This window comes from Empidonax traillii, unplaced genomic scaffold, assembly GCF_003031625.1.
Source record: "Empidonax traillii isolate 1590-97213 ecotype Southwest subspecies unplaced genomic scaffold, ASM303162v1 scaffold343:size799674, whole genome shotgun sequence".
NCBI classification, from domain to species: Eukaryota; Metazoa; Chordata; class Aves; order Passeriformes; family Tyrannidae; genus Empidonax; species Empidonax traillii.
This window is the reverse complement of record NW_020955536.1, coordinates 415,193-434,441: the sequence shown is the minus strand read 5'-3', so window position 1 is coordinate 434,441 and position 19,249 is coordinate 415,193. Positions and strand designations below refer to the sequence as shown.

The 19,249-nt window shown below is 38.1% G+C and overlaps 1 protein-coding gene across 5 annotated transcripts in view; it reads right to left on the bottom strand.

The window, feature by feature from the left end:
- The window catches only part of AFAP1 (actin filament associated protein 1), a 114,221-nt gene that overhangs the window by 39,917 nt on the left and 55,055 nt on the right, over window positions 1-19,249 (bottom strand). For all 5 annotated transcript variants that reach the window (XM_027892266.1, XM_027892269.1, XM_027892267.1 and 2 more), the window contains 2 exons: window positions 8,456-8,564; window positions 2,894-3,105 (listed from right to left, as the gene is read on the bottom strand). In XM_027892266.1, the coding sequence (XP_027748067.1) occupies window positions 2,894-3,105; window positions 8,456-8,564 (321 nt within the window). The remainder of the gene's footprint in view (window positions 1-2,893; window positions 3,106-8,455; window positions 8,565-19,249) is intronic.

The window sequence follows — 19,249 nt, the reverse complement described above, 5'->3', positions numbered from 1 at the left end:
CACCCCATTACCACATACCAGAGAGTTCACTCAAAGCCAACTTTCTATTTCTTCTTCTCATCCACTCTGTAAAGCAAAATTACTTCCAGACTGACAATAATTGCAGGACAGGTGCAACATATGGAGAACATTAAGCGTCTCTGCGTTATCCTTATGACTCAACCTTGACCCTGATCAGGTAGGAAGAGCGTGATTTAGGATATCTGTTCACATGTAGCAGTAGAATAAACTTGTACAGTTAAGAACTTTAAAGGCCAGATGTTTACTCTGCCCTCCAGCAACAGACCAGAGTATGAAGGCAAATCTACATCAGTGCCTACACACTGCAGTTGCAAAGTCACTGGCATATGCCTTACTCAGCTGTTCATTTTCTTGAGATAAGTAAAAAAAATTGTCACAGTGTGGAAAGCAGGCAAAGTCAGACTTTTTCAGCCAGTATAGTTTAATAGTTTCTGCACAAAACTGTGTAAGTTTCCACGTTAGTTTGCTTTGTAAGCTCTTGGCTAAAAGTATATAACTTATGTGATGTTTTTTCCCTCATTAGTAAATGCTGGCCATGAACAGCCATTTCATGCTGGATCACTGATGACCTCCTCTATGTTTGAACTCATGATCTGAAGGTGAAGGGTTCCTCTTTACATCACTTGTCCTACAGACACAATCTCTATTCCCACCTTTCAACACACATCAGTACAGCTGAGGTTCCCACAGCTGTTGTAGTGCCAGACTGCAGAACAATGTTAACCGTGGATTTGAATCCAGTTACATATTTATATAAATTGGGGTCTCACTCATACAAATAAGCACTAAGGCTAAAAAAAAAAAATCAGTTAATAAAGAGGTATCTGATCACCAAGAAGACTAATTAGTGTACACAGAATAGCTGAGCATAAATGCAAACAGAGAAAAGCACACGGATTTTTGCACATCTGCGGCAGTACTCATGCCATGATGCAACCATCAGGAAGATAGCAGCTGTTAAAAGTAGGTTATAAACAGTACAACTTGGGCTGAGCAAATACAGACACTCTAACTAGCCTCTGCAGATCACTAACAATCCTCCTTCCCTCTCCAAAGCTCATTATATCAGTTTCTCCACTTTGGTCACAGATTTTAAGTTTGTAACACTTAAAAAATATTAAGTCTTCAAGTTATGAAATCCTGAAGATATACATTAGTCACTTTAAGAATCAATAAACAGCATATAATTTCTTTTATATAAATCTAATTATTTTATTTATTATTATAAATTGCTAAAACTGAAATATGTATGTAGTAAAGGACTTTAAGTGAAAAACGATTCCCTACTAAAAGTTATTTCTAATGTTTAATGCTAATTAAAATATTTTTGTTTTATGATGACAGCTGCATTTATGACACAAGCAATCACTAATCCCTAGGAACATGTATTTGTTTTACTTGCATATCTCATAAGTTAAATGTCCGAGTCCTCCTTCAAACAATAAACCAATCTTGTGTAACTTGGTTGTTAGACTCCTATTGTGATTTTTATTTTCTTAATCCCCATTATAGAATTACTGAAAGATGATCTCCATAAGGAAAAAATAAGCTTTTCAGACCACACATGTGGCTAAAGGAAATGAAAATGTAAAAAATAACATATTTTTATATAGAAAAAAATGTAATTGTAGAAGAAATACTGTACGACTTCAGGGGAAAATCTTTTTCTTTGACTCTTTCTTTTCTTCATGCTATTTTCAAATGGTCCTGAAATCTGATATGATACTTATTTATGGTGATAAAAACAGGGACTAAGGATAATGGCATTATAAGAATATAGTAAAAGCTGAATCACAATGAACAGTTTTTTCAATATTTAAATAGAGGAGGGTACAAAAATTAAATCCTCAGTAACCACAGATAACTAGGAAATTTGTTCCAACTATATTTTCAGGTATCTCTTACCTCTATTATCATATCCTGTTATTTTCTATACTGCCATAAGTACAAATGTACTTGGAAAGTGAACACACCCAAGCTACCTTGTACCAGCATAAAATAAAGAGGTTCTGCAGAAGATGTTCTATCACCTGTCAATCAGCTTTTAATGTTTGGGATATTGTAGTAATTGTTAGTTATGTAATTAGTTACAACAGTTGGAAGCACCAGATCAGAAGGCAGGGAGTGCCTAAGACCCCAACTTACTGATTAATATAAGTATTAGTTCGCCCATAATGACACACAGTAAGTGTTTCCCTCAATTAGGTTCTCTTTTCAGAAAACAAGAAGTCATCTATGAGCAGATAATTTATGGAATCTTTTACTGGTGCCTCCAATCACAAAGAAATGTAACAGATTTGCTTAAGGAATAAATACATCCACTTGTTTCTTTCCTTTCTATAATGCAGCTGTGCATCATGTGAATACTGCATCTGTAATTACTGCAGAACAGATGGCAAAGGTTTAGTTTAAAGTGTATACATTACCACAGCATATGCTGCCAAGTGAATTCTCAGTCTAACAAGGGACTTTTCTCTCCAGAAGTCTGATCCAACAGTTCACACACAAAGCTCCCTATGAGATTTTTTTTGTCCGCAGGGAATGGAAGATTGGATTTACAGTTTCAGCAAATTTTTTTTTTCCAAATAAATATTTTAGAAGATAATATGCCAGACTTTCTTTCAATATCAGGGAACCACCTGGGTTTAAGTTGAAGTGAAATAAAAATTGAAGTTCTAAGTGGCTAAACGATACACTTATAATTTCAGTGTTTCTCTGCTTCTTGGACAAATCGTGACTGAACTCTTTGGTATGGTTACTGTAGACTTGGCCACTGTTTGCAGAACCTATTCCAAAAGTCAGATTCCTGTAAAAATAAATACATCAACTAGAACGTACAAAGAAAATATAGCTAGCTAAAAATAAAAATTACCAGTAGTTTGTTTTCTTTGATAACACACAGTAGTTTGGTCCATTGCCCAAAACGTTTCTTTCTAAGAAGGAAGGCACAGATTTTGGCATCCTTCACCAGATCCATAGAGGCTTCCTCAGAAGGCCACTGATGTCTCATTTTCTTCCCCTTTCCGTCCTCCTCCTCTTCATCATAGGATTCATAAGAGCTGCTCATAGCATCTGAGTCATAATCTTAAAGAAAAGTGTGTTAGCGTAAAACAATTAGCCATGAAGTAACTGAAATAATCAAAAACCTCAGGAAGGTTCATTTTAAGTTAAGGCTTTTGAAAGTCAGCCATGAACAAATTACTGTTTCAGTGCTTAGTAGTATCAATACATTAAATTAATTAAATAAGAGATGCTGTTCCATTATGAAACTTTATAGAAGACTCATACAAACATCTTGTGAATTTTAATCGAAAGAACAAGCTGGGAATACACAGCTAGAATTTCAGATGGTGTTTTATTATCTTCAAAATACTATTTGACAGATACCTTCATTTTTTTTAATTCTTTCCCAGAGAAACATCTTCATCTTGCCTTAGTACAGTACATCAAGAAACAAACACTCATGCTAAAGGTCATAAGAGTACATTGTGGAGCAATATCTACCTATCCCCACATTTCATATAATTCTCAAATATTGCACCTGCACTGATACAATTTACATTCAGTAGATAATGCTGTCTTGAACTGCAGATTCTGCCAGAATTAAAGGCATTGTGCAAAAAATGTTTTGCTCTGTGCTTAGCCTAAGCAGATTAATCCTTTTCCAAGTTCAGTGATGGAATGGCAAGCTTCCATTTTAATGAAACAGTCTCCCTTCAGGCCTTTCATTTTTGACAATGCAGACAGATTGAGCAGTACCCTCAACTAACAAACCATTTTGCCATTATCCCAGAACCCTCTCTTCCACCATCCATACTTATTTATTTGTTTATATGGGTATATGTATATAAAGTCCAGATATAGCAGGCCTGTTACCCACTAGCACATGTTCCCATGGAGGAAAATTCACTGGAGCATTTTTAAGACTGAAATTTCATCTAAACATTTCAAGTAGACTTTGATATATTTTTTAGCTAGAAGGTGGAAGAAATTCTCCCCTTTGCTTTAGCTAGGTAATTAGGACCCAACTGGGATGTAGGAAGGAAAGACTGGGAAGAAGGTAAGAAAGTGCATTGCCGGAAAGCTCATTCTCCATCAGTTCCTCCCTAGGTGAACAGTCAGAATGGAACATACTCAGACCTCACATCTCTAAATTAAGACTAGATATTCTGATCCAATTTGTGTTTTCACAAAAGTGTACGAAACAGTACACTTTCATTCCAAAATGAAATAAAAATAAAACTTGAAGCTCTGGAAGCTTTTTTTTTAATAGAATTGCTGTCTTCTGGTCAATTCTGCTACAGAGCATTTGGTTTGGGGCAGCTCCACATCGGCAAGTGGTAAAGGCCTCAGATGATTATCAATGGGAAAACACTACAATTTTTCACTTGCTTTACAAAAATCAAAATGAAGATGGAAAAATTTAGGGTGGATGTTTGTTTAAACTGACAGATTTTGAAACAGTTATTCCAGGGTATTTTTTTTTGCAGATTTGTTTAACAGAATGTATAAGACCTGGTAGAACTCGCCACTTCATCCATCTCTTTCTTACCCATGAAGCAGGAAAAAAGCCTAAACAAAAACCAACCAAAACCAGAACCGAAACATTCTCCCTGCTCCAACTTCTTTCAGAGCAGTTTTCCTCAAACTTTCACACTGAAACATAAGGAAACACTGGAGAGATCACTGACCACTTGCAAACCCACAGTAGTATGGCCAGCCTGTTGGAAGCAGAGGCAGAATGATTCATGTGAAGCTACCAAATACAAAGATGTAAGGTCTAGTTATTAAATCAGCTTCTTCAAGAAGGTCTTCTCCCAGAAGCGTGGGTTGTGGGACAAGCTGCCATGACCTAAAGTTGCCACCTCTGGGGACTTTTTCAATGCCTGCCTTTCCCTTTTGAAAAAAAGTAACACTTAGGTGCCCATAACCTCCTCATTCTTTCTTCATGTTCAGTCGTGTTCTTTGTTGGAGCTACGTCACTGTCACAGTGTTCATCTTGATGTTTGGTCCATTTCTACAATACTGTTTTACCTCTTTTGTGATTTTCTTCTAGTTTTGGCAAAAATATTATTCTGACAGTTTTTTGGGTTTTTTTTAGGTAAGAAGAAGAAGTTACTACTCATATGTTGAACAATGGAAATACCATTCTGGTGGCATATTTTCTGTATTTATAAAGAGATTTTTTCCTCCAAAATTAAGAAACTACCTCTTCAATGTAAGAGTGTCTAGGGGTTAATTTTCATCAGATGAATTTGAAAAATGACTGTACATGGGGGACAATCTTCAAGTATAGTCTTCCCAAGAGAGCAGAGCTGGATCATTTCTCTACACTCTGAATACACACTGAAGAAGAGACTTTTCTCTCAGAGGACTGCATTTTTAAGTGCATCAATCAAAACTATGAAAAATGGAATCTGTTTTAACTCACTAGTTTTCCTCCATCTTTAGAACATGATTTAACTTTTCATATTGCAGAAAATAATATTTCACCTCAGATAAAATTACAGGTCTTCCCTTTCCCATATATCAAAAAATTGGTTTTCTTCTGGTCTAAACCCCATGCGACAATCTTGCCTTCTTTCCAGCAAATTTATTGGGTTAAATCATTGCTTTTTCTTCACAACATTGAACCTTATGATTTATTTTCCTACACTAAGTTTTACCAGTTTCAAAAAAAAGTGTATGTAGGAAGTGCTGATTGGGACTTGACAGTAGAAACTGAAATTCTGCATGTTAAATACCCTACAGGTATTTCCTATGTGGCTTGCAAGCATTCCAAGTGCAGATTTCCTATTAGCCATAAGCTGTAGGCTCAGCAGAGTGACTCTGCTGGCACAGCAGTTGCAGGTTCATCCAAATCTCTGTTTATAGGAGGATGAAAGCCAACAGGAGCTTCTGAGACTCCTATCCTCACACAGTCTAATGGGATATCTGGGGACCTGTTGCCATATCCTGCCCATTAATCACTCCTGTTGATTTTTGGGACTCTTGGCCAGAGGAAGAGCTTGTTGTGTGACTCACACCAGGAAGGATGCCCACCTTGGAGTACTCATATCATCCCTGCTGAAACTTGGCTGCTCTTTACCACATTCTGTTTCTCCTACTTGTTTCTCTAAAGTGCTCTATCATATCCAAAACAAGACTTCCAGTCTCCAAGACACAAAATAGCATGGACAGAAAACGTGAAAAATGTCTCTCCAAAATAAAGTGGATTTATTAAATCTACTTAAGTCTCAGAGAGTCAGAATGCACTGATACAACAAGTCTTTAGCACCTTCTGATAACTCCAACGTCTTTTGACATTGGCTTTTCATCTTTATGTTCAAAATTTTGTGCTGCTAAGGGGTGAAAATCACAGTGGACTTTCACATTATTTGTAATAGCATATTTCTAAGATTAATCTGCAATCATTTAGGCATATTGTACAGATCAGTAGATTTTAATACAGAGAGAGTTATCAGATAAGTCATATACATGCAAGTGTTTGTTTACAAACCGATTACAGGGACCTGAGGAAGTTATGGATATTTCATTTCCATGACATATATTCTGCAATTTTCTTCAGTTCTTGCTTGCCTTTACAGTTAAGACACAAGGTATGTTTATCTCCTTGCTATTAATGACATTAGAAAAATATTCTATAGGAATATTTACTTAAGATAATGATGTCTGTCCCAGCAGCTGTAAAACAGTTTATTCTTGCACCTTTTATACATCTTTTTTTTTTTTTTTGTCTTCATCTCAAATAGTCTGAACAGCTATCATTACATCTTTTAAGAGAGTGCTTTGGTGGCTTATTTTAAGTACCATACAACTGGATTTAGTGGAAGTTTTGCATGAATGGAGATGTGTTGCTCATGGCACATTGAATTTAAAAGTAAATACATTACCAATGAAGAGGGGAAACACTTTTAACACAAATTAATAGAGATGATAAAGAAGTTCAGAACATAAGAAAATACAGCAAAATCTCAGCGAGATGCTGACTCACACTAACAGATCTTTAAGTGTCTCAATATATAGACCTGAATTATGGAATTACTGATGAACTATTAAGACCGCTATCCTAAATATTTTTATGCATTTGGATGGTTAATAAGAAATCAGTTTCATATTTTGCCTTGTTTTTCCCTAGGTAATCCTTTAGCAGTGCCATTAATGTTTGCACTATTCATATTTTTCTACCTGAGCACGGATCTTGTTTAATGACAAATTAGAAGCTGACTGGATTACCCCACAGCATTTCAAGGGAGAAAATGAAGAGACCAGAGATTCTGCTGCTCTTCAAAGTCTGTATGTTCTTTCTTTTGGTTTCCAGGACATGAAACTCTTTCTAACCTTGAATTTCTTGGGTTCCTTAAGAGCTGCTAGATAACCCCAGTTTGTGTGGTGTACAGATGAATAACATTTTAGTCTTAAGGTGACTCCTATGCATGTTTTAAGAACAGAGATATCATTTTATTCATTTGTTCTGGTTCAAATAATTAAAATGGCTATAAAAGAGGGGAAGATAATCCTTTAATCTTTGGGCCATAGAAAATAATGATTAGTAATAAATCAGCCCTACACAAGTAATAAATTACTCTAGCCAATAAAAAAGCAGCAAAAAGAATAATCTTTGTAATCTTTTTGGTACAACGCTCACAGCAGTCATTTCAGCAATTCATCTGTGTGGTCTCAGCACAGCTCCACTTAAGTGCATAGGTCTTTGGATAAGTATTTGGATGTGAAAAAGAGCATTTGGGTGTGGCAAAAGGATGTTCTGGTGGCCAGCTGGAGGCAGCCGTCTGCCTAGTGCATTAAATGAGTATTCACAAAGTATTCTCATGTGCATCACACTTGGCTTGGGGGAGCCAGTATGACCAATTTATTCCTTTCCACAATGTGTCATCAGAAATGCTGCAAATCACTTTTCAGTAATTCCTTTTTTCTTTTTATTTGTCTATTTTACCAAGCAATTCAGTGCAAAAGAGGCACAGCAGTATATGTGCAGATCAGCATCAGTTTCTGAGACCTCTACATGCACAGTATGATCACTTTAGAGGGGGTTTACTCTGGACAATACTTTACTTTGGACTCCTGGTCCAACGCCCCCATCACGTTTGTGGTTCAAAGCAGTTCAAAAGACTAGTGGCTAATTTGGACTCTTTGTCTCTAAATGTTGCTGAATCCTGTTTTATGTGCACCTAACTTGAGCTCCATGTTTAGTTTCCTCTAAAAGGAGCCTGTTTAGTGCTCATTAAAACAGTTCTGCAAACCAGAACAATGCATGGCCGGTGAGGACAACCAGCACTGGCCCCAAATCAAAGCAACGCTCACGACACATCACCACAGCACTAATACAGATGTAGCTGTCAAACACCAAAAAACGCTGAGAAAAGTCAAAGGACACTGGATTGCTCTGAAACTGATCTGAAAATATCTTACTCACTGGAAGTGATGTACTCAGGAGCCTTCCCTGGACTGAGTGGCACTGCCTCCTCGTAATAGCCTTCAGGAAGGGAAGATGTTGGCAGTGGTGGAGGCCCGTTATCTGGTGGCTAAATGAACAACAAAAAAAAAAATGATTACAGACCAATAAGGTGTTAAATTAAACATGGTCAGAACATTTGCTCATGATCAGTGCCAGTGCAACTAGCCTTACAAACCCTGCTCTCGTGACTATTTGGTATGTTAACTATCTCTAAAGGCAAGGCAAGGCTCTGGAGGGCTGAATCGGTGTCCTTTGAATTTAAGTTGACTTTATTTAGGAACTGGAAATCTAAAGGGTCTATGTAAGAAAGAGATTTCTGTGCATAGACCATTTTACAGTGTTAAGGCTTATTTATTAGTATTTTACATCTAAAATAATTCATATTACAGCAGCAAAGGCAGTTTGGTTGGACAATTTAGAAAAGCTGAATAGCCTGAGATTGCAGAGACCAAGGACAGAAAATTTAAACCATATTTTCATGATAGGGTTTTTTCCAATAACAAATCAATTCTTAATATACACATTAACTTTTATAATGCTATTTCTACATAGTGAAAACTGAGCTACAAACAAAGAAAAGTTTAAAACATCAAGAAGCTATTGCATGATAAAATAAATACATCAAATACCAGGTCAAATTCTAAAATGCTTCTTTTCTAAATATAAACCTGTTTTAAATTTAAAACTGACCGACTGCTGGTTTGTTGATATAGTAACAAAGTAAATTTAGTACTCCGTGACTTCTTCCATATGACTTTACTGTTCTATTTCCTTAACAAGTACCAAAACAACTGTATTTTACAGAACTCATTCATATTTGCCACAGGATTCTAGTTTCATATTTACATATTAGAGAAAATACTGAAGCCCTTTTCCAGCACCAGTGGTTTATTGTACGATTTCAAAAATTTAACTTGCAAGCAGAGTCTCATTTCTGCTGTAACACTTTTCAATACATCTTTCTCCTTCTTTTTCATGTGATGACAGAGATGCAGTGGTGTTTGTCTGCATTGGACTCATCCAGTCTAAACTAAGGGGACGAACAGAGGTACTAAGTAAGAAACTAGTCAGGGTGGGCTTTGCTTACGGTCGGATAAAGACATTTCTGGACTGCAACTCAGACGAACTGACCAGTGTAGCAGAGGCATAGAGCCTTTTTCCACCTCAAACAGATGAGGTCACAGTGACTCCTCATTTGCTACAGACCTCAAGTTACCTGGGAGGAACCTGAGCTTTAATAACATGTGGCATTAGCTGCAGTGAAATTACTTCTGTGGGCACTTTCAGGGCTGCATTCATCTTTGCATATTTCAAAGCCAGACATCTCCAAATCTCATTACTGATTACACACCTACACCTGACACCTCATCCTTTAACAACATCAGCAAGATGAGTCCCACCCTTAGTGTGCTCTGCAGTTAAATTCATACTGAGTAGGTTCTTCCACCTTGCAGGTAAGTGCTTGTGTGCTCCCAGCGTGCATGAAGTCAAGAAGCTAGTGACTAAATCTGCCCTTCAGCTCATCCAGCATGGACTTCCCTTTGCATACCAAGTAAAATCAGAAACTTTTTCATGAACAATGAACTGATTCATGACTGAACACAGACATTCTTGGTCAGATTGAAATTTACAGTAATATTACCTCTCTATCAAATGATACAGTCAACTTATGTCACAGTCAATTACAGATGGCAATTACTGTTATCTACAATGTGAACCAAATGAGTTTTCCTCACAGACCAGCTTTGCTAGAGAAATTGTCTGTCAAAGAAGCAAAATAATGAAAAACTGTGACTTAGTGTAGTGCCCCTGTAATTTTGCTGAAAAAAAAAATCAAATCGCCAATCTCCACATCATAACAAAATAAGTGAGTCTTTCAAGGTTAGCTGCTGCGGGAAACAGGCATAAGGGATGTTACAAATTATTACATGTTCATGAATGTTGGAAAATTGACAGCAATTATGAATTACTCTATACACATCACCTCTGTGCTAGACACAAGTGGGAGAACTGCCTCCAAAGTGTTTAGCTTTTCTCCCTTCGTGCAGGTGGAAAGAACCTTATTCTAGTGATTTGGGGTCACAATTTGTTCCTGGGGCAGTGTAGATTCACACACCCCTTTTATTAGATAGAAAAATTAATATCTTGGTCTAGCCTTAAACCATTTTTCCCGTCAGGTGTATATACAATATATGAAATTCCTATCATTATTAAATCTCATTCACCCAGGAAATACCTGTCGCAAGTCATTTCAATTTTGTCTTGACACAGCACTGAGGTTTCAAAGCTTTATTTTATCCAGGAACAAATAAGAGGTTCCAATAAAGATCGGGGGAAAAAAAAATCCTTGTTTTTAGACAAAATGTTATTCAGAAAGAAAGAAAAAAGGAAATGAAACACAAATGGTGCTTGTCTGATTTCGACCCTGCTGGAGCACCAGTTACTTCATACAGCTGGGGCGGGCTGGGCTGTGCAGCCAACGTCAACACAGATGGAATCCATTGCTGAATTAACCAGGCCCTCCTCTCTGAAATGCATTTTGCAGTGCTTGCCATAACAAAGTTGAAAACAATTATGAAAAAGATTCATTTTTGGGGGGGAAAAAAAGGGGAGAAACAGAAACATCCAACATTAAATACTTTCTGATAAAAGCAAGGCTGTTTAAATACTGAAAAAAAATTAAACTGATTAAATACAAAATAAAAATATCTCATTCAAATCTGAACAATAAACAACTATATCTTTTGGGAGCTATGGAATATATAAGAGTTTGATTACCAAGATATGTTAAAAGTATATGTGTGCATTCTGGTATTAGTTACTGATATTTACAGTGCTTTAATTTTTTTGCTATTGCTAGTTTTATTGTTTAATTCTTTAAACTTAGCAATTTTTAGTGGAAAATTTTGATGAAGTTATGAACTGAAATAAGTCTTTATTCAGTAACTTTTTAATAGTTTACCTGAAAAAATAAAAAGGCCAGAAACCCCACAAAACTATTTACATATTCTATAAAAGGATCAAATCTCAGAAGACACTAGAACATGTGTAGCTTGAGTGGTATCAGGAGGAAAGACCTGGCAACCTGCAAAGAAGGTATTAGCATAAATTTCTAGGTTTTTTTTTTATTTTACAACAGGCAACAGGGAATGTTGCCTCTCAAGGTAAATAACCTTGCTCAATCACAGGAATAAGAACTGAGTTAGAAAATAAATTACAATTAATTTTATCTCCTTGGAGGAAAAGGGACAAAGACAAGTGATACACTGTTTCCCAGAATAATAACAGTAATACTGAAAAAATACTGATGAAGATGTTTGTCAGGTATTGGGTTTGAGACCAAATGAAAGATGCTTTAACTGAAACTAAGTGGATGAGGTGATAATTACACAACAGAGTTGAGATGTCTGATGACATTAAAGACTGGATGGTGCACAGGATGCCCAATTTCAGTTTACAGGATGGATTGTTGAAAGAAGGAAACAAAATATCTCCAGAAAATAAGCAATATTTAACCAGATGGTAAAATTCATTATCCTACTGGTCTCTGAAAAGGACATACATGGACATATTAACTTAATGGCATATTATGGTTTTCCCCTCCACTTGCCCACCTGTATTCCACAGACCACAAATAAACTCTTTCATTCTTTATACTAAGAAATAAACTACTCTATTTCCTTCTCTGTCCAAGGGTACCAAGCAAGATAGACAGTGACTTTTTTTCAGGGATAGCCTAGCTGATATCTGCTGACAATACAGAAAGCAGTCTGAAAAACAGAGAAAAATAAATGTCAGTGTACAGAGGCCTGAGGATTTAAAATCACTTTATACCCCAATGAAGACTTACACTCTGTAGGAAATAGCAACACCTCCCTTTATGCAATGATTTAGGATGTGGAGATTTCCAGAGCAAAGCAGAGCTTGTCAGTACACTCGTGATGCAGGAAAAGACTGCCAGCAACTCAAGTGCCACACTTGCATGTGAGTTATTAGATCAACCACCAGTTTGGATCCAGCCGAACTGCAGAGCCAGCTGCTACGTAACCCCTCAGTGCTGAAGGCAGCAACATGAGACTGGAAAAGTGGTTACACACTGGTGATGTATAATAAAGCTGCTCAGGAGCCAGCAGGCAAATGTGGGTTGTCAAGAAGAAGCTCTGACATGTGTGCATGCCATTAGCTCTGGAGGAAGCTTAGACCTGACCTCTGAACAGCCCCATCACATCTTCAGCCTGGAGAGGGAAGAGTACTCACACCTTTACGGTCCCTAACTCTACATGTGGAAAAAATGGATGTTCATAAAACAAGATGAATCAACAAACTCAGCAGAAATACAACTCACAAAATTACTGAGCATACATTTCAACCAGGATTTGTTTTAATAGTGTAAGGGTTGGAAACTGGGCATTAGTACTTGCCACACACTTGCTAAGAAAGCCTTTAGCTAAACTCAGAATTGCTAAGGCACTTAAGAGACATCACTGTTTTCCTTGGGGTGTGATCCTGAACAGTGACTTGAGCAGGTTTAAGGCTAAGAACAGAAGGTACACACTTGGCATGCTGTTCCCCAGAGAGTGGAGGTACATCTGACACAGCCCAAGAGCATGTCTGCTGACTTTGGGGTGAATGCCTAATTAGAGATATCATTGGAAAAATGCTTAGTATGTAGAGTATAGTGACTACAAACAGATCACAGCCTCAGAAAGCACAGCCTGATGATGGGAAAGGGATCTGAACAGACTTGCCTGCATTAAACAGTGAATCAGGGCATCTTATGGTTCCACAGTTTGATCTGAAGATTGCCTGGAAAGCATTTACACAGGACCCTCACCAGAAACTGAGTTATAATTTCACAAAATACAACACATCTGCTCAGATACCCAAATAACCCCTTTACCTAAAAAAAAGAAAGGTAAAGATAGCAGTGAACAGGATCAAAGGGAAACAGCAAAAAAACAACATAGTATTTCATCTGAGCAGAGAACTCGGTTGGTTATTGAATCTCTCTAATGGCACTGTCACTCTGTGTCCGGACAAAAATTGTCTCAGTTCTTGCTACTGTATGTAATTACATTTGAGATATTAAATAAAACCAAAAAGACTGGAGCATGGAATGCACCACTAGAAAGAACTAGGTAGTTGGAAAGAGTTACACCCAAACTATTTGGAATACTGGAGTGCAAATAAACTCCAGACTCCATGGAAGCAACCTAAGATGTAAAAAAATAATTAAAAGCGAAAGAGAATGACCCAGAAACAAACCCAAGGTACTTCTGTATCATTCAAAATTTATAATAAAAGATTATTACACAGCCAGTTGGAAGGATCACTCAGACAAAGCAATAGAGTTGACTCATGTCAAGCAAAGGGTCTGTGTGTACCAAGAAATGAAATGGGCTTTAATTAATGCTAGGAAACACTTTCATACATATTACATGAGAAAGATGAATCTGAATTTTAAGTAGCATGGGGCTCTCAGACAGAGATGTTTATTGTAAGTAAGCTCAAAGAAGTATCTGTATTCCCCAGCAAAAACAAAATCACCTTCTTCTTCCAGGAGTTAATAAGCTCATCCAAGCGCATGACATGACAGTGAGGACAAGACATGCACTACAATCAGAAAAGTGCAGGCAACACTTTTTCCACTGGAACAATATTGTCTAAGGGCCTGAACACTGCATCAATAGGAACAAGAGAAGACTTGGTACTCCCTGACCTAACTCCTTTCCCATACGTTTGTGCACAGAACATTAATGAGCATGGTGAGGAAAGCAAATAGTCTAGTCCCCAACTATCAGCACAGAGAGGGTGTTTCATGGGCGGGCATAGCACAGAAACAAGAAATGAAAAACCTGAGGCCAGAAGTGTGAGCATGTTAAGAAAAAAATGGTGGGACAATATCCTATAAAATCTGTGCCATTATTAATTTGATCGTTTTCTTATATGAAGGTCAAAGATCATCAGTATCTAGTTTAAAAAAAAAAAAAGTGTACACAGCTTCACAAAAGAACTTGGTACAGCAGTTCAATCCTACTCTAACTCATCCAGTTTAAATGTAAATTCCAATTCAGAGAGAGAGACCAGCTCATTCTGGCAGCTTAGATATAAAGAAAGTTTTGAAATATGGTGATGTGTATTACTATAAAGGTATACCATAAATTAATTGAGAAGGAAATTGCTTTAATGAAGACTTTTCTGTGATACCTTTTGCAAATGTGAAATAAATTCAACAACAATAATGCACCAACCTCACCCATGGAAAATGGGAATGAGAGTAACAGTGTACTGCAAGACATGGCTAACACAAAAAAGAGGCAATATACATTTCCTTATCCTTATTCCTTATGCAATCATATATGATGGCTGAAACTATTCCACAATTGCAGTGTGCCCTGGTGGCCATAAAGGCCAATGGCATCCTGGCTAATATCAGAAATTGTGTGGTAAGTACGACTAGGGCAGTGACCACGCCCCCGTACTTGGGACTAGTGAGGTCACACCTCAAATCATGTGCTCAGTTTTGGGCCTCTCACTGCAGGAAAGACATTGAGAGGCTGGAGCATGTCCAGAGAAGGGCAACAAAGATGGTGAAGGGCCAAGAGAGTAAGTCTTATGCAGAGCAGCTGGGGGAGGTGGGGGTGTTTAGCCTGGAGAAAAAGAGGCTAGAGGGGACCTCCTCACTCTCTAAAACTACCTGAAAGGAGGTTGTAGCCAGGTGGGGGTCCATTTCTTCTCCCAAGTAACAAGCCACAGAACAAAAGGAAACAGTCTCAAATCATACCTGGGAGGTTGAGGTTGGATATTAGGACAAATTTCTTCGCCAGAGGGGTTGTCAAGCCCTGAAACAGGCTGCCCAGGGAAGTGGTGAAGTCACCACCCCTGGAGGTGTTTAAAGAGGTACAGATGTGGCACTTAGGGACAAGGTTTAGTGGTAGCTTTACGTAAATAGTTGAACTCAATGATCTTAAGGTCAACCTACATGATTCTGATTCTATGTCCAGAAGATTGCTGTTCTGGTCACTTGTGGTTAAAGTACATGATCCTTACAGCCGGTGCACTGATATTGTTCACCAGAATTACACCATAGCTCAAAATGAAACTGATAGAGTCACAGAATCACAGAATAGACCAAGTTGGAAAAGACCTCTGAGATCATCCAGTCCAACGCTTGGCCCAACACCACCCTGTTAGCTAGACCATGGCACTCAGTGCCACATCCACTCTCTTCTTAAACACCTCCAGGGACGGTGACTCTGCCATCTCCCTGGGCAGCCCATTCCAATGTCTGATCACTCTCTCTGCAAAGAATTTCTTTCTAATGTCTAACCTAAAGTTCTCCTGGCCCAGCTTGAGACCGTGCCCTCTCATCCAACTGCTGGCTGCCTGGGAGAAGAGACTGACCCCCACCTGCGTACAACCTCCTTTTAGGTAGCTGTAGAGAGCAATAAGGTGTATCTCATACACAGTGGAGCAAAATGAAACCCTTGAGAGGAACACGATTGTGGTTACAAAGGATATCTGAAGCACAGGTACCATGGTGAGGGGAAAAAAACCTACTTAAGTGCAAGGACAAAGACTGGCAGTGATGGAATGGGATGGTGGAACAACTTTTCAAACTGAAATAGTGGGTTAAAGAAACCCAAATGCTAGTAAATAGATTTTGATAAGTTTCTGAAAGGATTAATATTTTATCATTGCCTGAACTAAGAGTGACTGCACTGAATAATCAAAAAGGCCTCTTTACTTGTTCCTTCATTATGGAAGAACTTGTTGAGACATGTTTAAACTGAACCTATAGCCAGCTCTGAATTAAACAAATGAATATGTGTTGAATTTATTTTTGTGGCTTTTGAAACTTCTTTAAGGAAAGAACTTGAAGAATAATACTGTCTAAAGATCATCTTTAAAGAAGAACAGAGAATAACAACTGCTTTTCAGTATCAGAAGAAAGAGTTAGATGAAAAAAAGATTACTAAGTACCCACCTGGCACACTTCCTGCTTTTGTTATGGCACCTTCCTCACTGCACACTTTATAGAAGAAGCTCTAAGAATGGCACTTTTTTGGATGCTGTGCAAAGAATGATTAATGTAATTGGTGATCTTTCACCTCAAAAATCCTTTTGATTTCCAGATGGCTTTTTTTTCTTCTCCAAGGACACTATCTCCTTTCAGCATTTTCTAATAAATATCTAAGAGTATACCTGACAGTCAGCCAGATAAAGGGAGGCTGTCAAACCTCTTCTCCACAATAGGAAACCCATTTATATGAAGCACTCCTACAGAGTTACTGTGTAGTGTGCAAGAATGGGTTGGAGGAAGATGACCCATCCTTTTGATTCATAACTGCAGGGTTCTGGCATTTTGCAGAACACGTGTTGCAGTTAAATAATTATTAAATTGTTAATATTCCAAGAAAAACAAAACATATACTCAATTTTACTGTGAAAATCATGCAAAATAGCTAAGTGTGCTGTTTGTGTTTGATTTTGTTGGACAGCACAGCGCAATGAAATCACCAACTGTCAGATGTAATATGACAACCAAATGCTTGGAGGCTAGAAGTATTCTGTCACTGTCATGCTGTGGATAATTTATGCCAGTAATCCTCAGGCACATCTGAACAGCAGGACATGCCGGATATTATCCTACTGCCTCAGTGGAAAATGTACTTCAAGGCCACCTGGTGATAGTGCAATGATGGGATGCCAGGTGTTAAACCACCAGAAGCACTTTAATATATGCACAGATCCTTGGCTCAGTTATTCCTTCAAAACCAGCATCTAGCACTGCTTCTTGCCTGTCAAGAGCAGGGAAATGTCATAAAAGTAGTTGCTGACATGGAGAAGGATGAAGCAGGCCAAAGACAAGCCCTTGTGTTAAGCAGATCCAAGAGGATGGGACAATTTCAAAAATCCAAGTGATGGGACAATTTCAAACACAGTGACCTGCTCCTCTGCTGCTGACTCAAAGCTTCCCAGCTGCTGGCAGTGTATCTGTGCTAGCAAGCACACAGTAATGCACCCAGGCAAGTGGTGTCTCAGTTCTGCAGCAGGACTTGGTGTTGCCCTTAAGCTTCACATCCTTTATCAACAGCCTTTACTTCACGGGCCACCCAAAAAAGCTGCGTGCACAGACTAAAGCAAGAGAGGATTTGCGCTTTCTCTGCCTAACAGAAAGTCTGCTAGACCAGATGCAGCCAAGGAAATGTATACAAAAGAGAATTACTAAGAGGTTGAGTGCCTGTTGATTTCCTTCATTCAAGTATATCTAAGGTCCAGCTTTGTCCCTCAATTTTAAGACCGGTTCCAAAGCCCACTGAATCCAGGAAAACTCTCTGGGCTTTAATGTGTTTTAGTAACCGGAGACTTAATTTAAACTATTAACAGCATGTCTCTAAATAAAATTAATTTTATACTCTTTGTTCTTGGACTGATGAATAACAAAACTGATACAAGATTTGGCCTGAGCAAATATGCAGGTCTACTTACAGATTTACAAAGGAAAACTTGCACTGCACCTGCCCACATATAATTCTAACTCCTGGCACTACTTTAAGGAGTATTGAATTCCTTCCCACCCACACATCCTTACATAAGTAGAAGGTTAAACATCAATTCAGACTAAACATTTGTGAATGCATAATCCCTTGCAGAAACACAAAGAGAAACAGTGGTGTAAATGAAACTTTAATTTGCATGACACTCAATAACTGATGGGTTTAAGACACAGATTTTAAATACTGTGTAGTTTATTTGAAGTTATTGATTCCCACTTTCAGTAAATTCCTATGCTCCAGCAGTACATTGTGTTTTCTTTGGAGGCTAAGACAATCACTAGATGTTATTTAGAAAGCAGAAAAAACTTTCTCTTCTGAATGGCTGGCAAAAGGAGGTCCCATACAGCATGACTTCCAACTTGCCAGTTCAACTTGCCGTGAAGATGGTCAACCTGGAGCAGAATATCCTAGCCTCTGGTGGGCCCAGGGAGTTTCTTCCACCTGACTGTGAAAGTCTGGTCTATGAAAAGAGGCTAGGAAAGGTGGTTCAGTACTTGTGTCACTGAGAAACACAACTATTTACAGTTTTTATGGAGACTGGTATCACCTACAAATTTTTAGGACTCCATTGATTCAGGGTGAGTGGAAAATCACCATGCAGGAGCAGTAATGGAAGGGAAAATTAGATCTTGGCCCCTGTCACTAATGTCTTATGCATAAAAACAAAGATAATATGACAGTATCTGATCACATCTCATAATAATAATAAGGAGGGTTTAAAAAGAAGCAAAATTCCAAAAAACAGCTAATGATCAATGTAATTATATCAATGTGACTTCAGGAGAAGAATTCCAAGAGTCATACTGGGGTTCAAGCTTGCCCTAGTGTTCAAAGGACAAAAAACTGATGGTTTTGTCTCTCCCTTCTGACTCCACCTGGTCTTTTGTAGGACAGTAGCAGTCTGTCATCTTTTTCACAAATTATGATGTGCCACTATCTCAAAATAGCACCACTTGTAACTTGTATTTGGATATTGCAAGACAATGAGAGGCTTGGGACATCTCCTGGCTCTGGAAAGGAAGGTGTAACCCACCACTGCCTAACAGCATCAGCAGAATTGCAGAAAAATTGGCAAAAATCAGCTTCTGACACTATGGAAAAAGCAGCTGAGCTTAATGAATTCACCGAGGTGAAAGCATCTGCAGTGTTACAGGCAGATCAGGAGGGAGGGCCATGTTCAAACTCTACTCTG